This window comes from Atractosteus spatula, chromosome 11 (genome assembly GCF_055471065.1).
Source record: "Atractosteus spatula isolate fAtrSpa1 chromosome 11, fAtrSpa1.hap1, whole genome shotgun sequence".
NCBI classification, from domain to species: Eukaryota; Metazoa; Chordata; class Actinopteri; order Semionotiformes; family Lepisosteidae; genus Atractosteus; species Atractosteus spatula.
Genome location: NC_142716.1, coordinates 34,402,813 through 34,428,532, shown reverse-complemented (window position 1 = coordinate 34,428,532; position 25,720 = coordinate 34,402,813). Strand labels below are relative to the sequence as shown.

Below are 25,720 nucleotides of genomic sequence, written 5' to 3'. Positions count from 1 at the left end.
AAATGCATCAGGAGAATTTTTCCCTTTTCCCCTTTCTGAATTTAAAAGAGAAAAAAACAAGACCATCTCCCGAGCACATCTGGGTTCTAAGGATCTTCAAACGCAAGACAAAAATAAAAAAGTAGATTCATCAGATAGAAAAAAACTGGTTGGGGTCACCTGCATGAAATTGTTTTGTTACATACTGTGATTTTTTTTACATTTACTTTTGCCTCACTCGCCATTGATAGCAGCTATCAGCCTGCAACTCACAGCGGGCAGCCCACTGAAGCTCAGCAGTGTGAGCCTGGCCAGTACCTGGATGGGAGACCTCCTGGGAAAGCTAAGGTTTCTGCTGGAAGAGGTGTTAGTGGGGGCCAGTAGGGGGCGCTCAGCCTATGGTCTGTGTGGGTCCTAATGTCCCACTATAGTGATGGGGACTATACTGTAAAAAAGGCACTGTCCTTCCAATGAGATGTCCCCACTACCTCTAAAGCACTTTGAGTGGAGTGTCCAGAAAAGTGGTATGTAAGTGTAAGGATTGACAGCACTGCAAACATCATGAGAACTGTTTTGTGTTTTGAGTGATTCACGTAAAACTAATGTTAAATAGCTTGAGTCCAGAACTTTTACATCCTTTAAAAGCAGACTGATATTCCAGTGGATGTTATTGTGCATCATAGCTTTATGAGCACTCCAATGTGTTCTCTATGAAAACCAAACTGTTTTAAAAATAAGATTATAGAACAGACCACACTGAATGCAGAGTGTGTTGATTGTAATCTCATTAGGATATTAAATGGTGTACCAACGCCCCCTAGTGAAAATGACTGTAATGACACCCCATCACCCCAACTGACTGGACTTGAATTACCAAAGGTTTGGTGAAACCTCCAAAGTGGGAAGAGGCAGAGATTGCAGTATCAAAACAGCAGAGCATGCAGAAAGACATAAGCTGTAAAAGGAATAAAAATAGATTAAAGTACAGAAAAAGATAAGGGAGGACAAAGAAGGTGGAAGAGAGAGAGACCTACAGAGAAGGCGCCAAGCTGTTACCTGTCCTGCCCAGGTAGTGAAACAGGCTGGGAGCCCAGGAATCTGGGGCTGATCCACTTATTGTGAGAGCACTGGCAAGACACAGAGAGGCAGACTGGGCATAGAGCCACACTTTGCCCTGCCTGCTACAGCCTACCTTCTCCTGGAGTGGGTTCCCAGTTATCAGTCAAGCTGCTCCTGGCTCTGTCCCCCTCGCCGACGCGCAGTCCTGGCAAAGAGAAGGATGCTGCTGCAGCAGGGGCACTCTGGGCGAACCCTGGGCAGCTCGAAGAAGCAAAGCAGTCACATACATCCCAATAGTTAATTGCAACTTGATGTTTGACTCCACTTGCAGCGGCTGGAATCATTGTAATTTGGCAATTTTATTACAGTGCATTTGACATGTTGTCTTGCTCCAGGCCTCCCTTTTTTAACTTATTAACACGTTATTCATCATTTCAGTGTTTTATTATCCCCAGCGTAGTCAACAAATACAAGATGCACTGACCGTACAACACACCGACTGGAAGGCATCAGATCAATTATAACTGGGTTTATAATCATCAGAAAACAATTCTGCGCAGGTTCAGTGTTGGCATGGTCTGTCTAAGGCCTTGCACCCCAGCTCCGTGCAGAGCTTGTCCTGAGGAATGACAGCAGCTGGCTACGCAACAGGAATGTGTTTAAAAGTAGAGGGGAGAGGGGCTGTGGGCTTGGAACAGGGTCTGTGTGGAGTCTGCATGTTCTGCCATGTGTTCTGAGCTTGAACCAGTAACCCGACAGCTATGCCTCAGTGCAGTGTGGGTGGAAAGTCTAGAATATTTGAGTTTTTCTATATGTGCAAGTAGATTCTGTTTCTAACTATTCTCATCCTTAATAAAAGTAATAACTGGAGTTTGTATTGCTCATTAGATCTAGAATTTCACAAGCATTTCACAGCCATACATATATATTTGCTGAGCATCGAAAATGTATCACTGTTGAGTGTATGTTTTGAAAAATAATGTATGTGGATTTCAGATATTGATTTAGATTAAGCTGTTAATTAAATGTTGGTGATTTGGCAGGTGGTGAGATTATTTATCCGGCTGAATGTCAGGCCAGGTGAAGATCAAGAAAGAAAAACACAAGCACGAATCAATAGGCCTTGCTCTTCAAGAGAACATCACTGCTGCCTCGGTGCGCTGGAGTCCGGACCTCCGGAGGGCTCGTCTCCAGTGGAGTCCCGCCGGCTGGGTGTCCCATTGGAAACGGCTTTTCGACGGTGACTACACATTCAGAAGAAGGGAGACGTATTGCTCTTACAACCTTCACTTCTGACTCCAGATTTGTGGAATTACGTATTTTAAAGGGGAAAGTTGCTTTTTTTTTAGTTGATTTAGTTTAAAGGCACTTCATTGAAGTGTGCAATTCTATGCATCTCGAATAGCCACTGTCCTGCCTCTGCCTTTTTTAACGTGGCGCTTCCGTTGATAGAATCAGAGAGGAAAGAGTAAAATTTACATTTCCATTTGCCAGGTTAAGGTTTTTGATAAAATGACAGGGGAACTATCTCCTATTTTGTTGATTAAAGCAACCTACCAAATTTAAGTTTAAGCAATGATGTAGGACAACGAAACATTCCGAATCGCTGGTACTGTGGATCGGAGGGACAGGAGCAACCAGCACGAATCGGAAACTTTAAAGCTCAGTGTGGGCTGCAGTGTAACAAACCTGAGACTGGATTGGCTGGCGTCTCAGAGGCAGACGTATCAAGACAGGTGATAGCAGCATCACCCAATTTACATGAATCTGATCAGCCACATTTTAAAAGAGGTGAAAAATCACCTTTCTCTGCAGAATGGTGAAATATGTAAAGGATAAGGATAATACGGTATAGGAGAAATCTATAAGCATTTTTTGTTTGTTTGTATGGAGCCTACCATCAGATCTTTAAGATCGCCAGATCCTAGAGACAGAAGAAGACTCTTCCTTCAGAGGTACCGAGCGCCGTATTTTTAATTCTCCCTCCTCTCAGCGCCCGGGCGGCGGTCGCAGGCTTGGAGCGGTAGCACACGTGTCACTTTAAGAGAAGGGGAGGCGTGGAGCCGGGCCGCATGAGGAAGTGCAGAGCTGGGAGTACAGGGGGAGAGAGACGGCAGGAAGGAAGAAAACAAGCGCTGGAGTCTGTGGCGAGCGACACCAGGCGAGAAGGCTTTTTATGTGTTAAATCGCAAACTCGGCAACGCGGAGGCACTGGCTATCTCGGACCACTCGCCCTGAGAGTAACATAGGTAGGTGTAAACAGAGAGAGCAATCGGACCCCGGCCACCGTGCAGCATTCGGGTAAATTAGCCGTGAAAGAACACCGTTTCAGTGGTTCGTGATGATACAAAGGCATTGCAGTGGGTTATGTGTGCGGTTCTTGTTATATCTCAAGACTGGAAATATATATATTTTTTTTTACGTGCTGTAAAAATAAGGTAAAGGGATGCAATAACAAAATAACGAACGAGTCACGAAATCTCAAGTGGTGCAGAAAAGCAACTGGCAGACGGTCGTCAGGAGGCACGAATGTCATAATTTCACACATGTAGTTACGGTTTCTTTGCACAGTCGGTCTGTGGAAAGCTACGACAGGAGATTGAGTTTTATAAAGCACGCTTTGAGGTCGGTAGCTACAAATTCCTTGCTATTTGGTTAAAGCGGCTCCTAAATGCTACATTATGTAGTGTGACTGAATGCCGTACTTAGAGGCACTCTGTAAGGCATTAGGAAAATCCTTTGACGCTCGCAAAAATACGCGTAAATTAAAAAAATGCTGATTTTCTTATTCAAACTCTTTGCCCTTTATATTCGTTTTATTATGCCTACAGTATGTGTAATGATAACTATCGTGCACCTTAAACGATATTGGAGAGCACTGAGATTTATGAACACTAGAAACAAATACAGTAGCTATAGAGATGAATAGACTGTAGGTCGGGACGCGAACTGGGCCACAGCCGAGCTTCGGACTTCGCGGTCGGTACCAGGCGACAGGAAAGTTCGAGTGTTGTGACTGGCGGTAGGCCTCTGCGCGTCTTGGCAGCGGGATTTTTTTAAGACTTTGTGTGTTGCACAGTAGGTCTGGAGGGCAAATGAAAGGCTGGATTGTGAGGATGAGATTTTAAGGAATATACCTTCCTGCCTGCGTGGCTCCTTTTTACATTCGCACGGAGGTGATGATGAGGTAAATCTTAAAGGGGTAGAAGGCAACGGCCGAGCTTGGCGATCACTTGTAATACCATCCTGTAGGCTAGAGAAAATATCCTTTTTTTACCGTATATTGCTCAGTACACAAGGGGAGATAGCAAGGACTTAGAAGACCACGGACTACAAAAAAGATATGGTGAATAGTATATAGGTATAATTATATATCGCTAAAGGGAAAATGTTCAAATTCTGACGTTTTGTTTTCGTTTAAAACTTTTATGATGAGAAATCGGCTGTTCAGGGTCGTCATCACAAGACTGCTTTTTAAGAACGAGGTTAACGAAATCTATTTTCAGATGTATGCTGGGCCATGAAAACTTCAGTAAGGTGGAATACCCAGTAAAGATTATTATAGACCGTCTGAATGTGTGTTTTTCTCATGTGTAACATTTAAAAAGGAACTGTCTTTTCATACATTACAGTCATGGAGGTATGGAGCACGCAGGAGTGGCGAATAGGCTATAACTAGGCATTGAGAAGGCAGACTGCTGTTCTTAATTCATCTGGTCCTGATTTACAGCAGTATATTAGCCTCCAATAGGTTACACGGAGCGCTGTGCTTTCAAGAGACATTTAGGGTATGCTTACAAAGGCACAGGAACGTTTCCTGATCTACATCATATATGTTAATTTGTAGTAAGTTTAAATGCACTGACAGGGTGCCCCACCTAAATGTGCCATTGTCATCCTGTCATTGTATACGGTGCCTTTTCTCTCTGAATACCACCTCATTGTGCATCGCACAGTCAGACTGTGGTAGAGCCCACACAAGAGCACAAGAGTTTCAGAATCCAAGATAAGGGGGTTTTCAGAGTGAATATGCAGTCAAATCTCAATGCAAAAACGTGGGAGAAAAAAAACAGGTTCACGTTCCCCTAACTCATTCAGGCAACAGGGTGGATGGATGTCAAAGCCCGGCTTCATACAGACGGCCGGTGACTCAGAGTGACCTGGGACCAGACAGGAGTCGAGCCCTTGAGCCTGGCTGGATCAGCTCCATGCTCTCCCCATCTGAGTCTCTAGGGCTGTAATAGCACATACGTAGGTAATGAGGCTTAGACTCGGTGTACTTCAGGTGTCTTACGTTCTTATCTTGAAATGTTGCCGCAATGTAAAAGGTGAAATGTTCGAATCCAGGATACAGTCCATATGAGCATTGATGGTCAGAAACCAAGTTAAGGGAGCAAACGTCACAGTGCTGACATATAGCCAAGAAAAACAGTTGAAGGTAACGTACTTCTTACCAGTACACTCATTTCAGAAAGTGACACCAGCTTGCAAATGGTCTGAGCCTCATTCTAGCAGTATTCAAACCATGATTTAAGATTATTAGTCTACAGTACGTTGATCTCCAAAATAAACTACACCCAATGGAAAAATACTAGCTTTTATGCAGTAATCACCATCTTGTACTCATCGACTGCGAAATTGCTAATATCTATTGGAAGGGGAGGGAGGGGGGGGGGGGGACGTAAACGAAATTCAAAAATGTTAAGAAGCTGTGCAAATCAAACCTAATGTTAACAAGTGTAAGCAATGCAGAGCATGTAGCTGAAATGCACGTCGCAAAATATCGAAAAGGAAATATGAACAAGCAGCTGCAATACAAGCGGTTTAGGCTTTTGTGCTGATTCATCTTCTTCCTCTCGGATCAAGGCTGAAATTGCCCACATTTAGGTCTTTGATAATTAGCGGTCATCTGACTCCCTTTAGCAATTTGAACAACTTCACGTTTGACTAGAAGTTCAGACTCCATTGCATAAGTTTTGGTGAAACGATAGCTGTAGCGAGATCTGCTGCATAAAAATGACTTGACAAGCCCTGATGAAAGTGCATTAACGTGAGCAGCAGCTAATGAAGACTCTCTGACACGTAACCAACCTTGCAGAGTCCACAGGGGAAACAACATGACCTGCTCGCTGGGGTGAAATCGGAAATCTCAGCGTCTGCCAGGGTGCAGACGTGAAAGAGATCAGGAGAAAGACCAAAGAAAGTCCTCAACACACCAGCAGCTTGTTAATTACACTTTCTCCTAACAGGGAGATGCACAGTCGGGCATGCTGCTTGGTGTACTTATGCATTTACTGAACAAACACCCTATCCAGGGAGACTTACAGTGTAGAAAATTTGTGTCGTCCTTTGTGTAAATATTGGAACAGTTTTGCAGGTAAAATAAGATACAAGAGGATTAAAATGACATTAAGGCTAGCATCAATTGGAAAAGTTTAAATCGATGGATCTTCTGTTAAAATTGTGTTCCACACTAAAACGGCCTCGTTTAGAATCTTGTGTACAATATTGGTGATCACGTAATAGAAAAGATATTGTTGCTCTGGAATCCATCCAGCGAAGAGAAACCAGGGACTGTCCTACTCTGACAAGCTGAAGGAACAATATTTTAAATATTTTAAATCCTTAAAGACTCTTAATCCAGGGGAGTTTCTCTAAAGGAACAATGAAACACGAGTGGATGCTACTTGGAAGCTCTTTTAAAGCTCGGAGCAGGAGGCAGTTGTGAGTGTGGAACAGGCTACACAGCCATGTTGTTGATGACAACACAACACACAACAACCACAACACAAGGATTCTTTCAAGAAGTGTCTGGATGAGGTTTTGAGATAAATGAACTTGTAACTTCCTAACAAGCTTGATGATCTCCTCTTGTTTTAGGAAGAGCAACACAAGTGCAATGTGAAACTGCTTGCCCCTGGAGTTATGACATTGTTGATTGAGCTCAGTATTTTGTTATCCCAAGGAGTAGCATTAATTCAAACAAGGAACAAGCCTGTCTGCACACTGTTTCAAGAGTAAATAACATCATACAGCACCAGTCAACAGTACACCTCCTTGAAACCAGGTTTTTCATGATTATCTGTGCTTTAAACTGTATATACTTGTCTGTAAACACTTTAGATTTAATTACGTGATATGTGTACTTATAATCTTAAGTGAACTGCATTGAAAATGTTAATTTTTCATTTTCAATTAAATAAACACCCACAGCAAGCAGATTTCAGTCTGAAGCCCAGGCTAGTTAAAAGTCAGAAATGTGTATAACATGGTGTTAGAACACTAAAAGAAGTTTAAAATTCTTTGTTAGATGTTCTCACAGTTAACTAGAATGTTACTTCATTTACCTTTGTCACCAATTATTGGTAAACAGGTGAGGGTCCACGATTACTATAAATAAAGGGAGCATGGGCAAAAGTTTGTAATTCCTGAATGAACATGGCAAAATTTGCTCAGTTAAGCAAGGACAAAAGACAGTCTATAATTACTTTAAGAAATGAAGCTCAGTCTTTATGACAAATTGCAAGAACTTTGCAAGTGTCAGTAACTGCTGTGGTCAAGACTATCAAATGATATGAAGAAACTGGCACTCATGAGGACCGGAAAAAGTTCAGGCAGGCCAAAGGTGACCTCAGAATCAGAGAATACGTTCATTAGACTCACAAGTCTGCGAAACCAGCGACCGGCCTACCAGGAAGATTTGCTGAAAAGAAACCATTGTTAAGAGTGCAGAATAAGAGGAAGAGTCTTGCCTGGGCCAAAAGACACAGAAACTGGACCTTGGAGGCCAGCTTCACGGAACCTCCTCTGAACAGTTGATGTTGAAACATCTGTACTTCTAGCTGCATTGAGCTCAGCTTGTATTTCAGGGGCAGTTAGTCGCCGGTTTCACAGAATTGTGACTCTAATGAATGTATTCTCCGGTTCTTTGGTCACAGATAATTCAGAAAAACCTGTTTTCAAGCTGGTGTACTCAAACTTTTGACTGTTTGTGCCAATAAGATCTTGACGGATAATGTGGACTGTTGTGTTTTCTTTAGACGTACATATAATTTATGCACAAGAGCTACACTCCACAGAAGATTCATGTTGATGTACTGTTTGCATTTTCTCATTATTGTGGTGGTATATATAGTTAAAAGCACAGAATTTAAATCAAGGGATATCACCTTAAAAATGTCTAATGCACTAGTAATGCCTTGTTTATCATGTTGTGCACAGTTGTAACAACGGTGGGCACTCCTGGTTATCATGCATATTAGTAATATTTCCCCCATAATGGAATGTAGCAGATGGCTCGTACAGAGAAAGGGTATTTTTATTTAGATTAGTCTTCACGCAGGTACCTTCTCTTACCTTCTGACCAAGTTGTTAATGTGCTGCTGTTCTATAGCAGTATGTGGCGTATATTTATAATCATGGCTTCTGCACCATTCCTTCAGCTACCTGCTATAGTGTAACTTTTCGACTGGACTTTTAAGGCAGCCCTGAATTGCACATTGACCTTTCTGCTGTAAGTCTTCTATTGCATGATGCCTCTGATGTGATGGAAGGCAGTGCTGTTTTAAAAAGAGTCCCAGTGAAATCCCTAGTGACTGAAGGCATTGCTCTGCACTTAATGCGTTTCTCTTTGTACCCTCTCCACCTTCCCCCTCCCCCTCTTCTCCATCTCCATGTCAGACTGCATCTCCGTCTTTTCTCTGCCTCTTCTTCGCTCCGTACTGCATTCTCCCTTCCACTCTGTTTCTCTTTTCTCTTCGGCGCTCATCCCCCTCTCTTTCACCAGCACACCAGCACCTTCACCCCCGAGGACTGACCTTCCCCGGAGACCACTGTCAGCCTCGGTGCCGGTTGCCATGGTGACCTGCCATCCACAGTCGGGGCCTTAGGTGTAGTGATGCTTTTGCACTTTAATCCTCATCAACCTGCCTGGAAAAGAGAAGGCAGGAAGGACAGAGGGAGTGAAGGAGAGGTGGAGAGAGCCCTTGGGAAGTGACAGATTGTGTGCTCTCAGAGCTACGGTGATTCTCAAGTCCGTGAACGCTAACTTGCAGCAGGAGTTCAGCGCACAGTGCCCTGCCTGGCTGTTGGCTCATGGCCGACTTCCCCACGTGGCACCCTGCCTCAGGCAGAGGAGCTCGGGAACGGGCAGGGGCAAGCACAGCCAGCCCTGCCTCATGCCCACTGCAGACCCACAGGGACACCGCAGGGACAGGGAGTGTTGCAGTCTGACATCTCGGAGACATAAAGTAACAGTGGGGAGGCAGAGACTGTTGTGCTGTGGCCATAACCGGAGGAGAACGACATTTTTAAATGTTAAAAACATTCTGAGATTTTTTTTAAAAGAGAGAATTCTTCTTGTGCCGAATGACTGCAGGAAGGTATTATCTGGGTTTCAGATATATTTCGTGGATGAGTAAAAACAGGGGTTTGTAATAAGCAGTGCTAGGCTGTGCTCATAAACAGGGCAAGAAGAGGCTGACCGAGAGAAGCAGGAGAGAGATGAGAGTCTGGCGCAGAGGGGGGTGAGAAGGGCCCTGCTGCCACAGGCCCAGGACCGGCAGTGAGCCGCAGCCTGCCTGAATCCGGGCCGGCCGTGCCAGGTCAGCTCCAACGGCTACCAGCGCGGCCGCCCGCCTCCAGACAGGGGTGAGGAGGGGGGGCATCCTCTTCTGACGGGGTCAGGCGCGGGAGTGCCCCTCCTTCTGCCTGGAGGTTGTTTTGCAGTAAGCCGGAGTCGGAATCCGGGAGCTGATCCGGAAGAAAAGAGCAGGGCAGTGATAAAGTGTTCCATGCGTGGTGGGCGTGGGAGGCGCTCTTGGAAGCGCAGAGGTGCACGTCGGTCCAGCACTGAAGCAAACTGCCCTGCCGCCCAACCGCACTGGCAGGCCGGAGCACGGCCTGAGCCGGTGCCCGGCATACAGGCACACGCCAAGAAGGGAGGGAGAATGTGCCAGCCCCCGGGGGGCTGGAGACAGTCCTTGTTAGTGTAATTCGCTTGTGCACCTCGGTAATGCATGCAGTACAAGCTGGTCATTGTGTTCTCCTAGCTGGCTGGGTTTCTCTCTATTTGTAATGTCAGCGGTGACTGATCACTAACTGACATTTCCCGCAGACAGAGATTGACTGATTCAGGCCATCCTGTCTGTCAGGCCTGGATTAGGGGGATTAGGATTGACTAGTTCCAGATCTGAGAGCACTCGCGCCTTCAGACGGGGGGGACTGAGAAGGCGATGTGGCGTGGGTATATGTGAACTGGACTTTTGTGGGTATTGTGTGTTTGTGGGTGCAGTGTAGCCGTTTCAGTGTCTCCTCTTCTGCAGTGATGTGCTGTGTCGCCTCCTGGCACAGCTCTCCTGGCACTATCACAGCTACATGCTGTCAGCTGTGTCTGCAGCTTTGACTTCAGGAGAACAGGATGTGTCAAATACTGAAGCTGCACTATTGATGGTATGCTTTACTTCAAAGGCCTGATAAGGTCAGGTAATATTATTAAGAGAGCTGCCATCCTTGAGAGAGCTTGACTTCTGGCTTTCCCTCTGACAGTGTAAAGTAGTGCCCCCTTGTGGCTCTTATCTCTACTTCATGTTTAACCTGCATGTCAAAATCCTTCTTCCACTGCAGTGTTGTAGAGGACTTTTTACCCATAAGCCCCAAATACTTTCTTAATGAGCCTTTTGTCATTTGTTTGGAGATTTTCTGGCACCTTTTAAAATTGCTTAATAGCTTGAGAACCAACCTTTAGGAACTAGAACAATGTAGAAGAATTGATTTTGTTTTAAAATTCATTTCTGTGACTGACGGCACGTGAATCGGAATCAGAAGGTAGTCCTGGCCTCTCCTTAAAATCTTTGATCCACCGGGTATGAATCGTTCTCTCATTCTCTTCCTGCCTGTCTGGTCTGTGCTACCCAGCCCCACCTCTTCTGAGCCGCAGAGAAAAATCCAGATAACCCCAGCTATCTTTGCATCATCTCCCTCTGACCCATAACCTTTGGAAGTTAAACCAGCCTTAACTCTGAATCCACAGCTCAGAAACAACCTTTAGTCTCCCTCCGTGAGCCGATAGAGAGGGGTGGAGATCTGCCAGGCTGGGAAGGAGGGTTCCTCAGACTAAAGGAGTGGCACCCCTTTGCAGAGGAAAGCCGAGAGCGAGGGGGCCGGCCATGTGGGCTCTGTGTGCGCGAGAGGAGGGAGACCCTGATTCCTCTCTGCACACTGTGAATCGGGCTGCCCCTCTCTATGGCAGGAGGAATTGGGTCTGCATCGCGAGTGCCTGTAGAACCCAGCCAGTTGTGTGGTTTGTAGGGAGTGTTGTGTGTTCGTGTATTGATGTGCTGAGAGGCGTGTCTGAGTGTGACAGGACAGCGGGCAATTGCACAGCACCGTGTCTTTTGCACTTGGCCCTGGGGTTAGAGGTAATGAGCGACAGCAGGTGGCTGGAACAGCAGAGACAGTTTAATTAGATCAAATTCAGTTAATTAGGTGAACATCTTTTCATCACAGCTAATTAATGTTGTGTAATTAGGCTGTGTAATTTGTTCTCCATTGGTGATGCTGATTAAAGAAAGGTTGCGCCTTTCTTTGATGAAGCCATTGCAGCTGACAGTGGGCGATACAGCCTGTCAGAGCAGTGTGTGTGTCTCTAAGTCTCCCTGGGCGTCAGTGTGTTTAACCCCCTAGGAATTCAGATGGGCGTGACAGTGAGACGGCACAGGCATATTGTATTAGTCGTGTGAAAGACATGCAGGCCACAGTTTAATATCCTGTGCAAGGGGTCACAATACATCAAAACCAGCAACCAATTATGTGCCCATAATTATAATTGTGTAAGGTACAGCAGTCACTTCATGTGAGCCAGATGTCCAGGAGAATTAACGTTCACTCACTTTTAAATGAATATCATTTGTAGTCAGAAGCTGCACTTCATCTGCCCAAGAACGGGCACTTGCTTGGCGATATGGAGCGCCAACTAGAATAACGACAACTGTCTGTACTTGTCTCTTTCCCATCATCCCCCCGCAGGTGCGCTGACTGGAGCAGAGAGAGGGCCTGAGCGATGCCTGCGCTGCAGGGGTAGAAGAGAGGAGGGGGGCGGGAGGGGGGCAGCAGAGGAAGGCGATCCCAGGCCAGGCGGACGGACATGAAGCTGAAGCAGCGCGTGGTGGTGCTGGGCGCGGTGCTGCTCCTGCTGGGGCTGGCCAAGGTCTTCCTGCTGGACGGCGGGGAGGGGTCGGCCACCAGCCGCCGCGACCTGCGCGCCTTCCGCCGCATGGAGGCGGGGCTGCGGCTGGCGCGGGGGGCCAAGCTCACGCACACCCTGCAGTCGCCCTGGGAGGTGGCCGCGCAGTGGGTGGGGCCGCGGGAGGTCTACCCCGAGGAGACGCCCGAGCTGGCGGCCGTGCTCAGCGCCATGGCCACCGCCCGTGTGGAGCGCGCCGACGTCGGGTACAAGGGCACCCAGCTGAAGGCGCTGCTGGTGCTGGAGGGCGGGCAGAAGGTCGTCTTCAAGCCTAAAAGGTAACGGCGGCGGGCCGCCAGAACTGCGCGGCGCTTGTTCTTGTGTAGAAGGGGCGCTTCCCATAACTCCTGCAATTTGTCCCAGCCTGAGGTCAGCGAGTCGCCCTTAGATCCTCGCACATTGCAATTTTATGCACAATTTCCTGCCGAGTAAATGTCAAATGCACGGGAATGGGAATGTGTTTATCACACTTCTCACTTTTGGAATATTATGTTTTATTGCTTATGAAATGTACCCTCCTGTTGTGATACATTGTGTATACCACAGGAGCACAGTGTTTTATTTTATCGTACACACTGAGTCCTGCCCGGTTGAAATTCGCAACCCATAGCATGTTTAGATTGACCCACTGCCAGGGAAACGATCGATTTTACAGTATGTCAATCGTCTGCTGTACGGTTTTCACCCTTCCACAGTGCCAAGATTGTTTATTTTAGTGGAAGGGTGTGTAGGATTATCACTCAGATTAACACAATATCCTGCTGCTACATCCTTCTTCCTCAGGTGGATACATTCTCAGGCCATGCCTGGAGTCAGCATCATCTGTTTTTTTTTTAATCTTCCTGTGCATGTCCCTGGTAAAAAGCCACCTAAAGCACGGTGTGCTGTTGGCTCATAGGGGAGAAAACAGGAGTTCTCAGCCCCTTGATTCTGTCTTACTGAAGAATTGCTTTTTGGCTCTTGGATGGAGATGTTGCTGTGTTCAGTGAGCCACAGTCTTTCTCTTTCAGGTACGGTCGTGACTACGTGGTAGAGGGGGAACCCTACGCTGGGTATGACCGACACAATGCTGAGGTGGCTGCCTTTCACCTGGACAGGTAATGACACCTGGTGCAGGTGTGCTGGTATAGATTTGGACGGTAGAGCACAGCTCGCTTTTCATTGTTTGTTCTTGGCTGTCTGTACACAGTCTTATCTCGCCACCTGTCCCTTTCACCTTTTCCCTCTCCCTCTCTTCCGCTCTGTTTGTCTTCCTGTGACCGGCGGTCCCTCCCATCACTCTCTCTGTCCCTCTGCAGGATCCTAGGCTTCCGGAGGGCGCCACTAGTGGTGGGCAGGTTTCTGAACCTGCGGACGGAGGTCAAGCCAGTGGCCACAGAGCAGCTGCTCAGCACCTTCCTCACGCAGGGTGAGTCTCTCCCCCCCTCCCCCCTCTCCCTCGGAGCCGGGCGCCTGCAGTCACTCCGGAGCTCCCAACCCAGTGACCACAGGCGTGCCCTGTCATGCCTCTGCCTCCCCCTCTCTCAGGAAACAACACGTGCTTCTACGGGAAGTGCTACTACTGCCGCGAGAGCGAGCCGGCGTGCGCCCAGGGCGAGGTGATGGAGGGCTCGGTCACGCTCTGGCTGCCAGACGTGTGGCCGCTGCAGAAACACCGGCACCCCTGGGGCCGCACCTACCGGGAGGGCAAGCTGGCACGGTGAGGGCGGGGCTGGGGGGAGGGGAAGGCGCTGTTGAGGAGCTGGCTGAACGCTGTAACAGGTGATCCACGAACCCACACGGGCAGGGATGACGCCACAATGCACACTTCTTTTCCACTTCTCCAGAGGTCTGCTTTAGGCCACACAACTGGATGAGAGCAGTTCTGAAATCGGTCCCAAGCAGATATCCATTCCAGAACCCAGTTTTAAGAGCTGAAAGCAAATCAGCCCCAAAGATTAAACTGTCTTACATTAGCCTGCGATCAATAATTTGGCAGGATCAAACAGCAGAAGAGTCAGGGGTGAGCCTGCACCAGGTATGGGGAGCACTGCAGTAGCGACTGTAGGGGATGGTGGCTCATGCTGTGTGCAGAGCTCCTTGTGCGCTCTGTAGCGTGGCGGTGATCTAAATCCGTGAGAGAGGCCCAAGGGAGTTCTCTTTCCTTAGCCAGTCGGTCCGACAGGAGGGAGAGCAGGGATCGAGGAGGTGGGATCCATCAGGTGGGAGTGAGCTGCTGACAGGAGCGAGAGGGGCGTGGGTGGGTGTGCATGCTGTGTGAGAGCGGTCTACCGCGAGCCCTACCGACCGGTGTGCACAGCGACGTTCCCGCCACCCCTGCCCGCACGCTGATGCCGCCCTGTCCACGCTCCGCCCGCCAGGTGGGAGTATGACGAGAGCTATTGCGAGGCGGTGAAGAAGATGGCGCCTTACGATGCCGGCCCGCGGCTGCTGGATGTCATCGACACGGCCATCTTCGACTACCTCATCGGAAACGCCGACCGCCATCACTACGAGAGTTTCCAGGATGACGGTGGAGCCAGCATGCTCATCTTGCTGGACAATGCCAAGAGGTACGATGCAACGGACCACTTCCTGGGGGATAAGGCAGATGGCTATTGGCATTAACTGCGCCAGTTCTGTTTTTTTCTAATCTCTGCTGTAGCAGTGCTAATCTTCCGTAATAAATTAACTGGCAGTGATCTGTGCAAAAGAGTAAGAGAAACCTTATTTTTCTTGTTCAGACTCGGTCACAGCAGCCAGTGTTGTCTTTTTTCATTTAATTACCTCTCCCATTTTTAATCCTGTTTCAGCATGTGTAATTTCACCTCGATTACTGTTCTTTCATCCTGAGTGGACTTGGTGTGGCTGTTCTAGCTGAATTGTTTGAGAGCTGGTGAATACAGGACTTGAATCAGGAATTTGGAGGAGATGTAGCAATATTATATATCTATGTGAAACCTCTAGTGCTCCTCTAACATCATTTTAGAATATAATATTAATCGATGGACATGCAGGGAAACGTACCAGTAGTCAGTTCAGATCTGGTGTAAGAAAAAGGATGTTGGAGACATTGAAGTAGTAATGACTAAGTCCTAGTAATTTTGCATGAGTCATTGGGGTTATATGCTTGGGGAGAGAACACAGAAACTCTGTGGCTCTTGTTAGAATACCAATGCACTGGGCATAATTGGAATAAATATGCACACAAAAAAAAAACTGAAAGGAGAACTGTTTTTCTTGTTCTACCAGCAGCATGAACTTTGCTAGATCAAGCTATTGTTTGCCGTGTGAATGGTGCGTGTAGCTGTGTTTCTGTGTTTGCTCGACAGCTTCGGGAACCCTGCCCTGGACGAGAGGAGTATTCTGGCTCCACTGTACCAGTGCTGCACGTGAGTATCTGCATCTCTGGCCGCTCTGCAGTGCTGTTCGTGTGCTGTTTCCCAGGCCTGTCTGCTTGAGTGTAGACGTTCCCACTCTCAGGAACTACTCTGTAAATAATCTGGATATACTTGCCTCACGACTGAAAATTGCAGGTTTCTCCTGTTTCTTCTTGGCTATTTTAACACTATTTTAACAGCTCATAGCTGTGTAAAAGGGTAATGCAGTTTCTTAGTAAGAACTCACAAAGCTGTGCACAAAGACCGTTTTGCCAAGAAAAAAGCAACACTTGAAAGCACAGTAACACATCCTGAAACCCTTTGCTATTGCGTCATTATCATCACACATGTCCTGGGGTCTGGCAGCTGCTCACACAGCGCAGCAGAAACGGAGACGGAGGACATCTTGTGACTCTACAGTAATGCGGAGGGCTGGCGGTGCCAAGCCAGGCGCAGGCGTTGCCACCCTGTGAAATTCCTGAGCTTTGGGGCTGCCCCATCATAGGTACCCCAAATTCTAGCTGCCCTCTGAGTGAAGGTCTGTAGTGTGGTTCAGAATTGATGGCTGTGCTGTGCGTTTGGTGTGTTTGTGTATTGATGGGTGGAGCGGTGGCTCTGGAGCTAAAGATCTGCGCCTGTGGCTGGAAGGTTGCTAGTTCAAATCCCGCGGCCGGCAGGGCCCCATTGGGCCCCTGAGCAAGACCCTTAACCCCAACTGCTCCAGGGGTGCCGTATAAATGGCTGACCCTGTACTCTGACCCCAGGCTCTCTCCCTGTCTGTGTGTCTGTGTGTCTCATGGAGAGCAAGCTGGGGTTTGCGAAAAGACAAATTCCTAATGCAAGAAATTGTACAGTATATGGCCAATAAAGTGATCTTATCTTATCACATACAGCACCAGAAAATGATGCAGGTCTTGTTTGTCTTTCCCCTGGAGCTGAAGGGCGGTTGAGGGCTGTGAGATTCCTGGACAGGCAGTGTACGCCTCCATGTCCGTTAGCTTTTGGCCTGATGAACGCCCCTGTGCATCTCTCTCCCCTCCAGGGTCCGTGTGTCCACTTGGAACAGGCTGAACCTCCTCCGGAACGGGGCTCTGAGCGCGGCCCTGCGCACGGCCACCGCTCACGACCCCCTGTACCCCGCGCTGGCCGAGGCGCACGTGACCGCGCTGGACCGCCGGCTGGAGAGCATCCTCGCGACGGTGCGGCAGTGCATCGAGACGCAGGGCGCCGAGAACGCGCTCATCGAGGACCGCATGAACCTGCCGCACCCCTAGGGACTGGGAGAGGGGGCGGGGGGGGGGGCAGGGGGAAGGAGCAGCCGCTGTCCTGGGACGCTGTAGCCCCTGCCTTTTGGGCCTCCCCACCCCATCTGGCTTAGAGCAGTGGGGCGCAGGGGTTACGTTCATGCTGCTGGACCTGCTCGGAATTTCCCTGCTTCAAAGGTCAGCATCGCTGGATCGACAGCGGGAGCCTCCATACTGTTAAGTGACATTTCGAGTGGGGAATCTTTCCCCTTGTCTACGCCAGTGGTGGACGTGAGGCGCTGGGGTTGCCGGGCGTCGCTGGAGACGAAGCAGAGGAGCAGCGCGGTCTCCTTGCCCACCGGTCTTGGGATTCTGTCTGGGGAAGCCCTCACCGAACTTGCCTCGGGCAGGACTGTGGATCGAGCTGCCGGCTGTAGCGGGGGGCCTGCGGTGCTTTGGAGCCCTGGCTCACTAAGGGACAGCGAACTGTGCACACTAAAATGGCTCTTTCCAAAAGCGCGCGAGAGAGGAGTGGGGCCGTAGGGCGGGGTTTGTCGTACTGCGTGAATAAACCTCAAGCGCTGCGGCCAACGCAGCCTGGAGTCGAAACCTGCCCTGAGCAAAAGTGTATAGACAATGTGTTAATAATGTTGAAAATAATTCTGGGAATTGTCATTATAATATTATGTAAAAGAACTGAGGATTCAGAGTTTAGATGTGCTGTATAGCTGGGGGGTGTTTAGCTGGACTGGGACGCTGCTGGAATCCAGGAAGGGTTGTGCTGGGGGTGGGGTAATTATGGAGATGATTTTACATTAAAAAATGAGGTTTAGCTGCTTTTTTTATTTACTACACCTGACCTGTACTTCCTTTCTGTCGTGGTGTGAAAGGGAGTCTCTCTCTGGTCTCCCCCGTGGCGCGTGTCATCTGTGCTGATGAAGAGCACGTTGTAATTCCAGGCCCAGGAGCAAAGCGTGAACACGGCTTCTAAATTAAGAGCCGTAAGAAAGTGTGACTGAATCTCCAGCTTTGACTTTCATCTCCTAGGTGCCTCCCCTTTGCAGTGGAGATGATCAAGAAGTAGCATCTAAGACGGTCTCCATTTCTGACACGGAGCCGAGCAGAGCAGGCAAGGGTGATGGGTATCACTTCCTAATAGGTCAATTTTAAAATACGATAAATTGGCACTATTCATATTTCTCTCTGTGCAGCCTTTGTGAGACAGAAAACATTTTTCAAGGTGTATTCTCCAGTCCTAAAGCCCCTGTGATACATATTTAAAGGTAGTTAACTGCACCAAGTCCTAATGACTTGAAATTGTTGAGATGTGATCAAACAGGTGATGTCTTACGATAATTTCGAGATCATAGGGGAGCAAAATGGGGGATTGGGTTTCAGCCATCAATTGCACAAAGTACTTGGATTAATTTATCAAGAATTTTCATTTCTGTAAGACTGGACTGGGGCTCTGCAGGATCTGATGCAGGTAAGTCTGTGTTCAGCTGAAACGACTCCGGGCCTGGAAGGCAAGAGCTTTATCTATCTGATTGAACTTGTTGTTTGCTTGATGGGACAAGTTGAAACCTTTCCTTGTCCTAGAGGCCTGGAGATTTAAAGAGACCTATTAAACCTTCTGGACAGTGACCCTGAGGACCGCGGCTGGGTTCCCTGGTCTACTTCTACTTATTATTTAAGTTTTGGAAATGTTTACCTCTCCATTCCAATGCGCAGCAGCTTGGTGTTCTAGTTGTCTGCCGGTGAGATATTGGGATGAGGTCGCCCGGTTCTGTTCAGTGGGTGAAGAGTCTTCAAGAAGTTGTTCCTCTGGGTGGATTAGATTTAGGCATTATTCTGCTTGTGATCAAAAAGGCATTTATTTTTCTCTACAAAAGTTTTTAAAAGGGTAAGGTGCACTGTGAAGTCCTTACGTGCAGACCCAAGGCTAGTTTTTGTGACTTTATTGTGCATTTGAAACCGGAAGCCGGAGGCTGGGTCCTGTGAAGAGTATGGTATCAGGGTGTGGAATCCTTGGAACAAGTTTTACTTAAGTACTGAAGGTGCAACAAAATGCCTGGTGGAAGAGAGAAAGAGGTTTTCTTTATAAAGTTGCTCATTTCTACTACTGCCAAGTAGTACTCCGGGGCGGAGCGGTAGCTCTGTGGCTAAGGATCTGCGCCTGTGGCTAGAAGGTTGCCGGTTCAAATCCCGCAGCCGGCAGAGGAATCCTACTCCGTTGGGCCCCTGAGCAAGGCCCTTAACCCCAACTACTCCAGGGGCGCCGTACAATGGCTGACCCTGCGCTCTGACCCCAAGCTTCTCTCCCTGTCTGTGTGTCTGTGTCTCATGGAGAAAAGCTGGGGTATGCGAAAAGACGAATTCCTAATGCGAGAAATTGTAAAGGGCTAATAAAGAAACATTATCATTAACATTATCACATTATCAATACTAGCACAGATATTCAATTCAAGCTTTATTGTCCCTTGGGGAAATTTGTTTTATATTGTATCGTTTCTTGTAATGGTTTAGATATGCGACTGAGAAACTCATTCATTTCTGCTCCTGTAGGGCTGTAGTCCACCAGGGTTCATACTGGAGGTAAACTATAATCGTTCATCACTAAAGACCTGGAAGCGGTGATATACGACTGTACTGAAGCTCTTATGAATCAAAGTCAAGAAGTGAAGCATTGCTGCTATCAAGGACAAATATACTGATGGGGGGAAAAAAGAAACGCAACATTTTCTGGAATGAGAATACTATAGGAGGAGGAGGAGGTGTTGTATTTCTTTTTTCCATCAGTATCTTTCATGTGTTTTCACGCAATTAACGAGATACGAACTATTTTTCTTTGTAACTACGAGACGCACATGAAATAATTTTTTCTTGATGGCAGTGGTGCGCTTCCTTAATTATGAGTTCAGGAAGGTGTAAAACGCAATGTACAGCGGTCCTCTAAAGACATACATGTAAAGACATATCTGTGCCTTGGGTACCTGCACTGCGTTTCCAGCTCTGATACTGTAGGGGGCGGCGTATGTCAAAGCGGAGTGCTAGAGAAATACACCAATAGAGGCGTTTTTAAGGAAGTTTTGTAAGGGAGCAAAGCGGAAGACTGCAACTAGGCGGGCTTTCTCCCCCCTTAGCAACGGTTCCTCCGTACAGCCTAGCAACCTCCTCCGGATCCAACAGAGGACCGGGGAGTAGTCCGGCGCTATGGCGGCCCATGTCAGCGAGCTGGAGGCGGCGAAGAAGAACCTAAGCGAAGCCCTGGGAGAGAATTTGAAGCAGTGAGTAGGCCAGGCCAGGCTGCCCGACCAGGCCTTTAAAGACGAATCCCCGCCCAGGGCTGTAATTTACCAGCGGAGCTGGCTCCCAGCGTCAGACGCTAAGCAGGCCTTGTAAAGCAGCGGGCTTTCCTGGCGTTGTGTTCCCGTCTTCCGCAAGCAGTACCTGCTCGCTTGCCTTCTGTTTAGAAAAAAATGCTTGCTGTATTTCTATTCGTTATTTAATGCTTCTATTTGAAGTGTCTGCTGTCTTCTTTCACCTCGAACACAGGAAGTTACTTTTAAATTATTTTCTTTTTCTTAATTCTGAGTAAAAGTAGCACAAATCACGGTGGTGGGTATTCGAAACTCTGCTAGTTCTGTTCGGTCTGCTTGTTTGTCTTATGGACGATGTGCATTACTGTTCAGTTCAAGCCGCTTTTACAAGAGCCCGAGGTTTGTGCGTGTTATTATTTGAGAGAGTTTACTGCAGCATCTGAGTCTTGGTTACTGTTGCAAAGTTGGAGCTCAGCTCTTGTGTAGTTAACGGGACTCACCGGCGCATTTCGTTGTTTGGAATCTCGGTCAGGGCTGTTCCTGGCTTTATTTCCCCGGATTGAAGTCGTTTTGCTGGCAGGCAGTTTTGTTCTGGATTCTCGGTCATTAATTTAAAGTTCACTTGTAAGTGTCCTGTTCCACCAACCCTCCTGACCTCGCAGGAAATCTGCGCTGTGTCGTGTGGGTCACTGTTCCCGTCTCCTGCACATCTCTGCAAAGCCTCCTCACAAATTTATTTTTGTTCCGGGCTACATTTCAACGTGTGGCAATGGTGGCGGTAAATTCCTGCTCACAGGTGTATTCAGCGTGTGCTGTGTGTAACAGGACCATCACTTTGGTAAAACTGCTAGATTCCCTGACTTCTGCATTGCTGTTAGTCCCACACAACCTGGGGCGCGTCGTGAAGCTGCAGAGGTTTGGAGTGTTTCGCAGACTGAGGCGCTCTCTTGTACAGACCTGTCTGTGACTTTCTGCAGGTACTGGGCAAACCTGAAGCTGTGGTTCAAACAGAAGATCAGTAAAGAAGAGTTTGACCTCGAGGCCAGGCGGCTGCTCAGCCCAGGGAACGGTAAGAGCAGGCCTTCTGCTGGGGGGGCTGCTGGGTAAGACTTGTCGTGCTTTATTGTGGTTTGTGCCGAAACCTTCAGCAGGTAAAAGTCTTCCACTGCAGCGTTCGGACTGCTCTGTTTAGTGGACTATTTTGTAAATCACCATTCGTTGGGTTTTTAAAAATTTATTTATTTATTTTTATTGCTTTCTAGCAATGTTGTCTTGAATAAAGTGATTCCGAGCACAGGGTTTATCAGTTGGGTAAAGCATGCAGGGCACGTGTCTTTGAGAGTGTCCTGGTCAGTAAGTGTCCCTGTGTTGCATCATCTTTCATTTTACAGGAATGTAAAACATTTTACACACACTTTCATGTTTAGGATCTGTCTAGATATTTGCTTGTGGCACTTATTTTTAATAATAAAACGGTGTTAAACCCAATGTTCAAAAAGTTTTGAATGCCTTCTGTAGATAGGTGTATAAAACTCCTTTTTTGAAGTAATTGTTTGTAAACAAACAGAATCCTCACCAGTTTTTTTTTTTACACCCACTTGATTTGGAATTGCCAGTTGAGTGTTTCTCATGACGCAGCTTGGATCTATAATCCCTGCTACCTCAAAGGGGAATGTGCTCAATTGGCGGCAGACTCCCCTCACTCTTCCATCTTTGAGCCCATTGTCACAGGCAGCAGAGGCCCACACCTAAGGCTCAGTGCTGATTGGAGGAGAGGCGTGCCCCTCGCCAACAGCCCAGCATGCCTGCAAGTACTTGGAAGCCACAGGCGTCATTGTCAGCAAGAGCCGAGAGAGCCCCTGGTGGACTAACCCCCCTTGTCCTTGGCACTCAAACCACCATTCTCAGTTACAGTCGGCTGGTGACATGACCCACGCCTCATGAAAAACGCACGTTTACTGGATCCAGTCATTTTTTGCCATCGTTTTTTGTTCTTAAGAAAATCTGCGAAGATCTGACTTAACCTCCTAAGGCACTTTGACATATAAAAGATATGGCACAATACATTTACACTGGTTTTAAAATGTACGCTGTAACTCAAATCTTGTCAGTTTGTTACTTTTTTTTTAGTTTTCCTCATTTGAATACATGGCTTCTTAATTCTGTAAAGTCAGCAGTTTCATTTCACCTTTGCAGTCAAGTGTGGTAAATATTAGAAAGTTTGAATGCCAGAAACATTTCGGAGATTAACCCCTTGTGAAAGAGGAGGATGGATTGCTGCACACACTGACACCTGCTGGCATCTCTCTGCAGTGCACTTCCACAATGACTTCCTGCTGGCCATTCTCACTCGCTGCCAGATCATGGTCTCCACCCCAGGTAAGAGGCTTTGCGATCGCAGGGAATTTTTTTTTTCCTTTGTCAAATTGAAAACAAGACCACAGTCAAACTGTAATATGTCTGAAATGTTGAAACTGTGTGGTAGCAGTTCCAGTTTGAATTTTGCCAACTTTAAAAAAAGATAATACTTATTTTTAACTGTCCTGGAGATTCCATGGTTATCCTACATACAGTCATACCTGAACTCTTCTCTGAATCAGTAAATTGGCATCCTATGCCTAATATTTATTAAAATTCCTTCATTTCCCCACATGAGTTTTGGTTAGTAGAAGTTCCCTTTCCCAGGCACACAGACAGTTGTTCCAGTCAGTAGATGGCAGCAATCTACATTTAAAGTTCGGGTGCAGTAAGACGTAAGTCTCTGCTGATGTTGACGCTTGTGACACAAAGTGTGCGTTGGATAAAAGCATAACACAATAGAGAGTTTTTGAAAGGAGATGATCACCCCTCGACTTAATAAAACAGAATATGCAGACTACTAAGTAAATGTACATGAAATAAAATTGTAATATTTTGCTATTTGTCATACACTGTCTTCCCAAGAACAGAAATACTTGCACAAGCAGATAATACTAAACTGATCTTGGGTTAGAATCGGCGGGTTTTATTCTTCAGAGAAAGTCTGTCCCCTCTCTATAGAACCAGTGAAAGAGAGGTCTCAGATTCATTCGTTCTCTCCCTCTCCTTGCTAGTCCTTGCCAGCTGTGCTTGTTTAAATTTCAAATGGGAGGCTTCCTCAGGAGAAGAGATGCAGAAACATACAGGTCTACAGTGCTCAGTCGGTAAAGCTCCTTTGCTTGGAGAGCAGTGTGAGCTCCAGGACTTGGACATTGCTCCTTCAAAGTTCAGTCATGTCACCCTCCGTCAGTGACGGCGTAGGAAGTGGAAGAGCAACCAGGTGCCTGTGGCTTCAAAGGGACACACAGGGTGACACTCAGCACTTCCTCTCCTGTGGACAGGTCATGACGAGTGGCTCTGCAGGTGGACATGTTGCAGGAGCGCAGCCACGTGTATCCCTCTCTCCTGAGCAGTGCAGGGCCTGTTGCAGGCGAGCCTAGTCTTAAAACATTTGCTAATTCTAAGGGAGGCAGGAGTATAATTGGACATAATTGGCCATTGCAAGCTCAAAAACGTTTTGTGAGAAAGAAAGAAATGCAAAAATAGCAGGAACATGAAATACTACAGTACGTGTAGTATTGATGGATATGGTAGTTCACTGTTTCTGAAGACTCCTTTTGCTGTGCTGGATTATGACAAAATAATTGCATTAACTCCAGGGAAGTCACTTACTGCATCAAAGGCAGTTCTAACTTAAGCAGTTTAGTTTGTGAGTATGTGTGAATTGGCTGACTTTTGAATTTTTTTTCCTGGAGAGCTGATATTGGTTTACTCTCGTGATATTTCCATGCAGCTCACACTTAAGGGCTAATTTTTAAATGGCATGTAAAAAATGCGTACAGATTGTTTTCCTTTTCTTCACTGCACATAGACTCGAAGAAAGGCGCTTTTACATGGCACATTGACAAGGTTGATTGCTTGGCTTTAGAAACTTCCTGTGATGTGTGGACGGATTTTTAAAATGCACCTTTATTGAACAAATCCAGCTGCATCTACCCGTTAAACATTTTTCTGATGAAAGTTGCTTTATGGCTTTGAGTTAAGAAAAACCATATGTCTATGTACATTTTCAACAATTAGCGTGCCCTTCTATAAAAGTCATTTTATCTAGTCATTCCTGTTATGTGATTAAAATGGATTTTTTGTTAGTCATCCTATATAACTAATTTACTTGTGTTGTAATGAACAACATAAGGAAAAATTAATATCAAAATGGAATTTTTAAAGAGTGCATGTTACAACACCAGAAAAAAAACGGGAAAAAGCCTACTGAAGAAAGCATGATGTATTCATTCATGAACCTTCTGTAATGCAGACCTTGGCACAAGGTGCCATGTAACAAGATTAACAAGATTGTCTAGGATTAGCGAAACATTTTGCATTTAGGCCATGAAGAACATCAGCTTAAATTAAAGGAGGACATTTGTTCAGTTTCCAGTGGCTCAGTTTGTCTGATGGTGTTTGACATTTAGGTGACTTTTAAAAGCTGTCTCTTCAACCAAACAGTTGGGTAGATGGCTCTGACACTCTGTGGGGGGGGAAACAACCAACAAAAAACCTTTGAATTCTTAAATGAACTTCTCCATAGAATCTTGAAATAAAATGCAAATTCCATTGACATTAAAATAATAGGTAATAGTTTAAATTTCTTCTTGTTTATTCATTTTAAAGCACACTGAGCTCACAGACTTAATATAAAGTGCATTTTCCTAGTGCAGTTATCTTTTGCTAGTATGTTTGGTTCTGCTATAATGCAGTATTTGTGTTCCTGTAGAAATTGTGCATTATAGATATAATTAAGTCCTTGGCAATACCATGACTGGCCACCGTTTTTCTATGCTGCTGAATTATTTTTTGTGTGTTAACGCCGAGAAGTGAATAAGAAAGTCTTGTCCTAATCTCATGCGACCACACACATTGGCTTTCCTGGTTAAGAAGGAAGGTGGGGTTTAATAGAGGAGGACAGGAAGCATGAACCACATTCCAGTACTGCATGTAAAGATCGCCACAAAACTGATTTTCACCTTCTGCTATTTGCCGGGATAAGCTAGAGGAATCTGCATGTCACCACATACCCATTCATTCCGATCAAGTGAGAGGGGATGGGAACAGGAGGAGCCTGGTGAAAGGCTTGACAGTAACGCCTGAAAAACGCAAAACTCACTTCAGCCATCTTTTACAGAAGTTAACATTTTTAACCATCACTCAAAGCAAATAATGGGTAACTCTAACCATGTCTTACCCAGAGAAGTTTTGCATTCCAGTATATAGTGTCCCTAAACCATAAATGATGGAAGTGACTGTGATTTATATTGCATATTTTATTTTGTTTTAGATTACTAAGTTAAATATTTAATTTTGAAATGTATTACAGTAGACAGCAGTACAGTAGAAAGGGAAGGATAGGGAGAGATCAAAAACCAGGGAGAAGACAAGTTTCCAGGTATCAGACAGATAAATTGAGCTACACCCAGTGAGCTGCCCTTTACAACTTTACAA

At 46.6% G+C, this 25,720-nt stretch overlaps 2 protein-coding genes and 1 long non-coding RNA gene across 4 annotated transcripts in view; 2 read left to right on the top strand and 1 right to left on the bottom strand.

Moving 5' to 3' along the window:
• The first annotated feature begins 3,135 nt into the window (after window positions 1-3,135).
• On the top strand, window positions 3,136-18,530 carry fam20b (FAM20B glycosaminoglycan xylosylkinase). Of its 2 annotated transcripts, none has more exons than XM_088927100.1 (8): window positions 3,136-3,287; window positions 12,064-12,558; window positions 13,291-13,377; window positions 13,579-13,688; window positions 13,808-13,979; window positions 14,641-14,832; window positions 15,592-15,651; window positions 16,682-18,530. In XM_088927100.1, exons 2-8 carry the CDS (start codon window positions 12,182-12,184, stop codon window positions 16,911-16,913), a joined length of 1,230 nt encoding a protein of 409 aa, XP_088783226.1. In that variant the 5' UTR covers window positions 3,136-3,287; window positions 12,064-12,181; the 3' UTR covers window positions 16,914-18,530. The 2 variants fall into 2 exon arrangements, with proteins under 2 accessions (XP_088783226.1, XP_088783227.1); XM_088927101.1 differs by lacking the exon at window positions 3,136-3,287 and adding an exon at window positions 9,982-10,048.
• Window positions 8,430-20,862, bottom strand: LOC148823912 (uncharacterized). Its single transcript, XR_016093734.1, has 3 exons — window positions 20,704-20,862; window positions 18,595-18,707; window positions 8,430-8,967 (listed from the first exon to the last, which is right to left on the bottom strand). It is a non-coding gene; the product is annotated as an uncharacterized LOC148823912 (long non-coding RNA).
• tada1 (transcriptional adaptor 1) overlaps window positions 19,950-25,720 on the top strand; it is an 18,083-nt gene continuing 12,312 nt past the window's right edge. The window contains exons 1-3 of the mRNA XM_088927102.1: window positions 19,950-20,170; window positions 21,181-21,272; window positions 22,517-22,582. Coding sequence (XP_088783228.1) covers window positions 20,097-20,170; window positions 21,181-21,272; window positions 22,517-22,582 — 232 coding nt within the window. The 5' untranslated portion in view covers window positions 19,950-20,096. The remainder of the gene's footprint in view (window positions 20,171-21,180; window positions 21,273-22,516; window positions 22,583-25,720) is intronic.

Excerpts from the sequence above, each read along its gene's own strand:
- fam20b (XM_088927100.1), top strand. The coding sequence starts at position 12,182 with ATGAAGCTGAAGCAGCGCGTGGTGGTGCTGGGCGCGGTGCTGCTCCTG. Across the intron at positions 13,378-13,578 it reads GCTGCCTTTCACCTGGACAG|GATCCTAGGCTTCCGGAGGG; the intron begins GTAATGACACCT and ends GTCCCTCTGCAG. Across the intron at positions 15,652-16,681 it reads CCACTGTACCAGTGCTGCAC|GGTCCGTGTGTCCACTTGGA; the intron begins GTGAGTATCTGC and ends TCTCCCCTCCAG.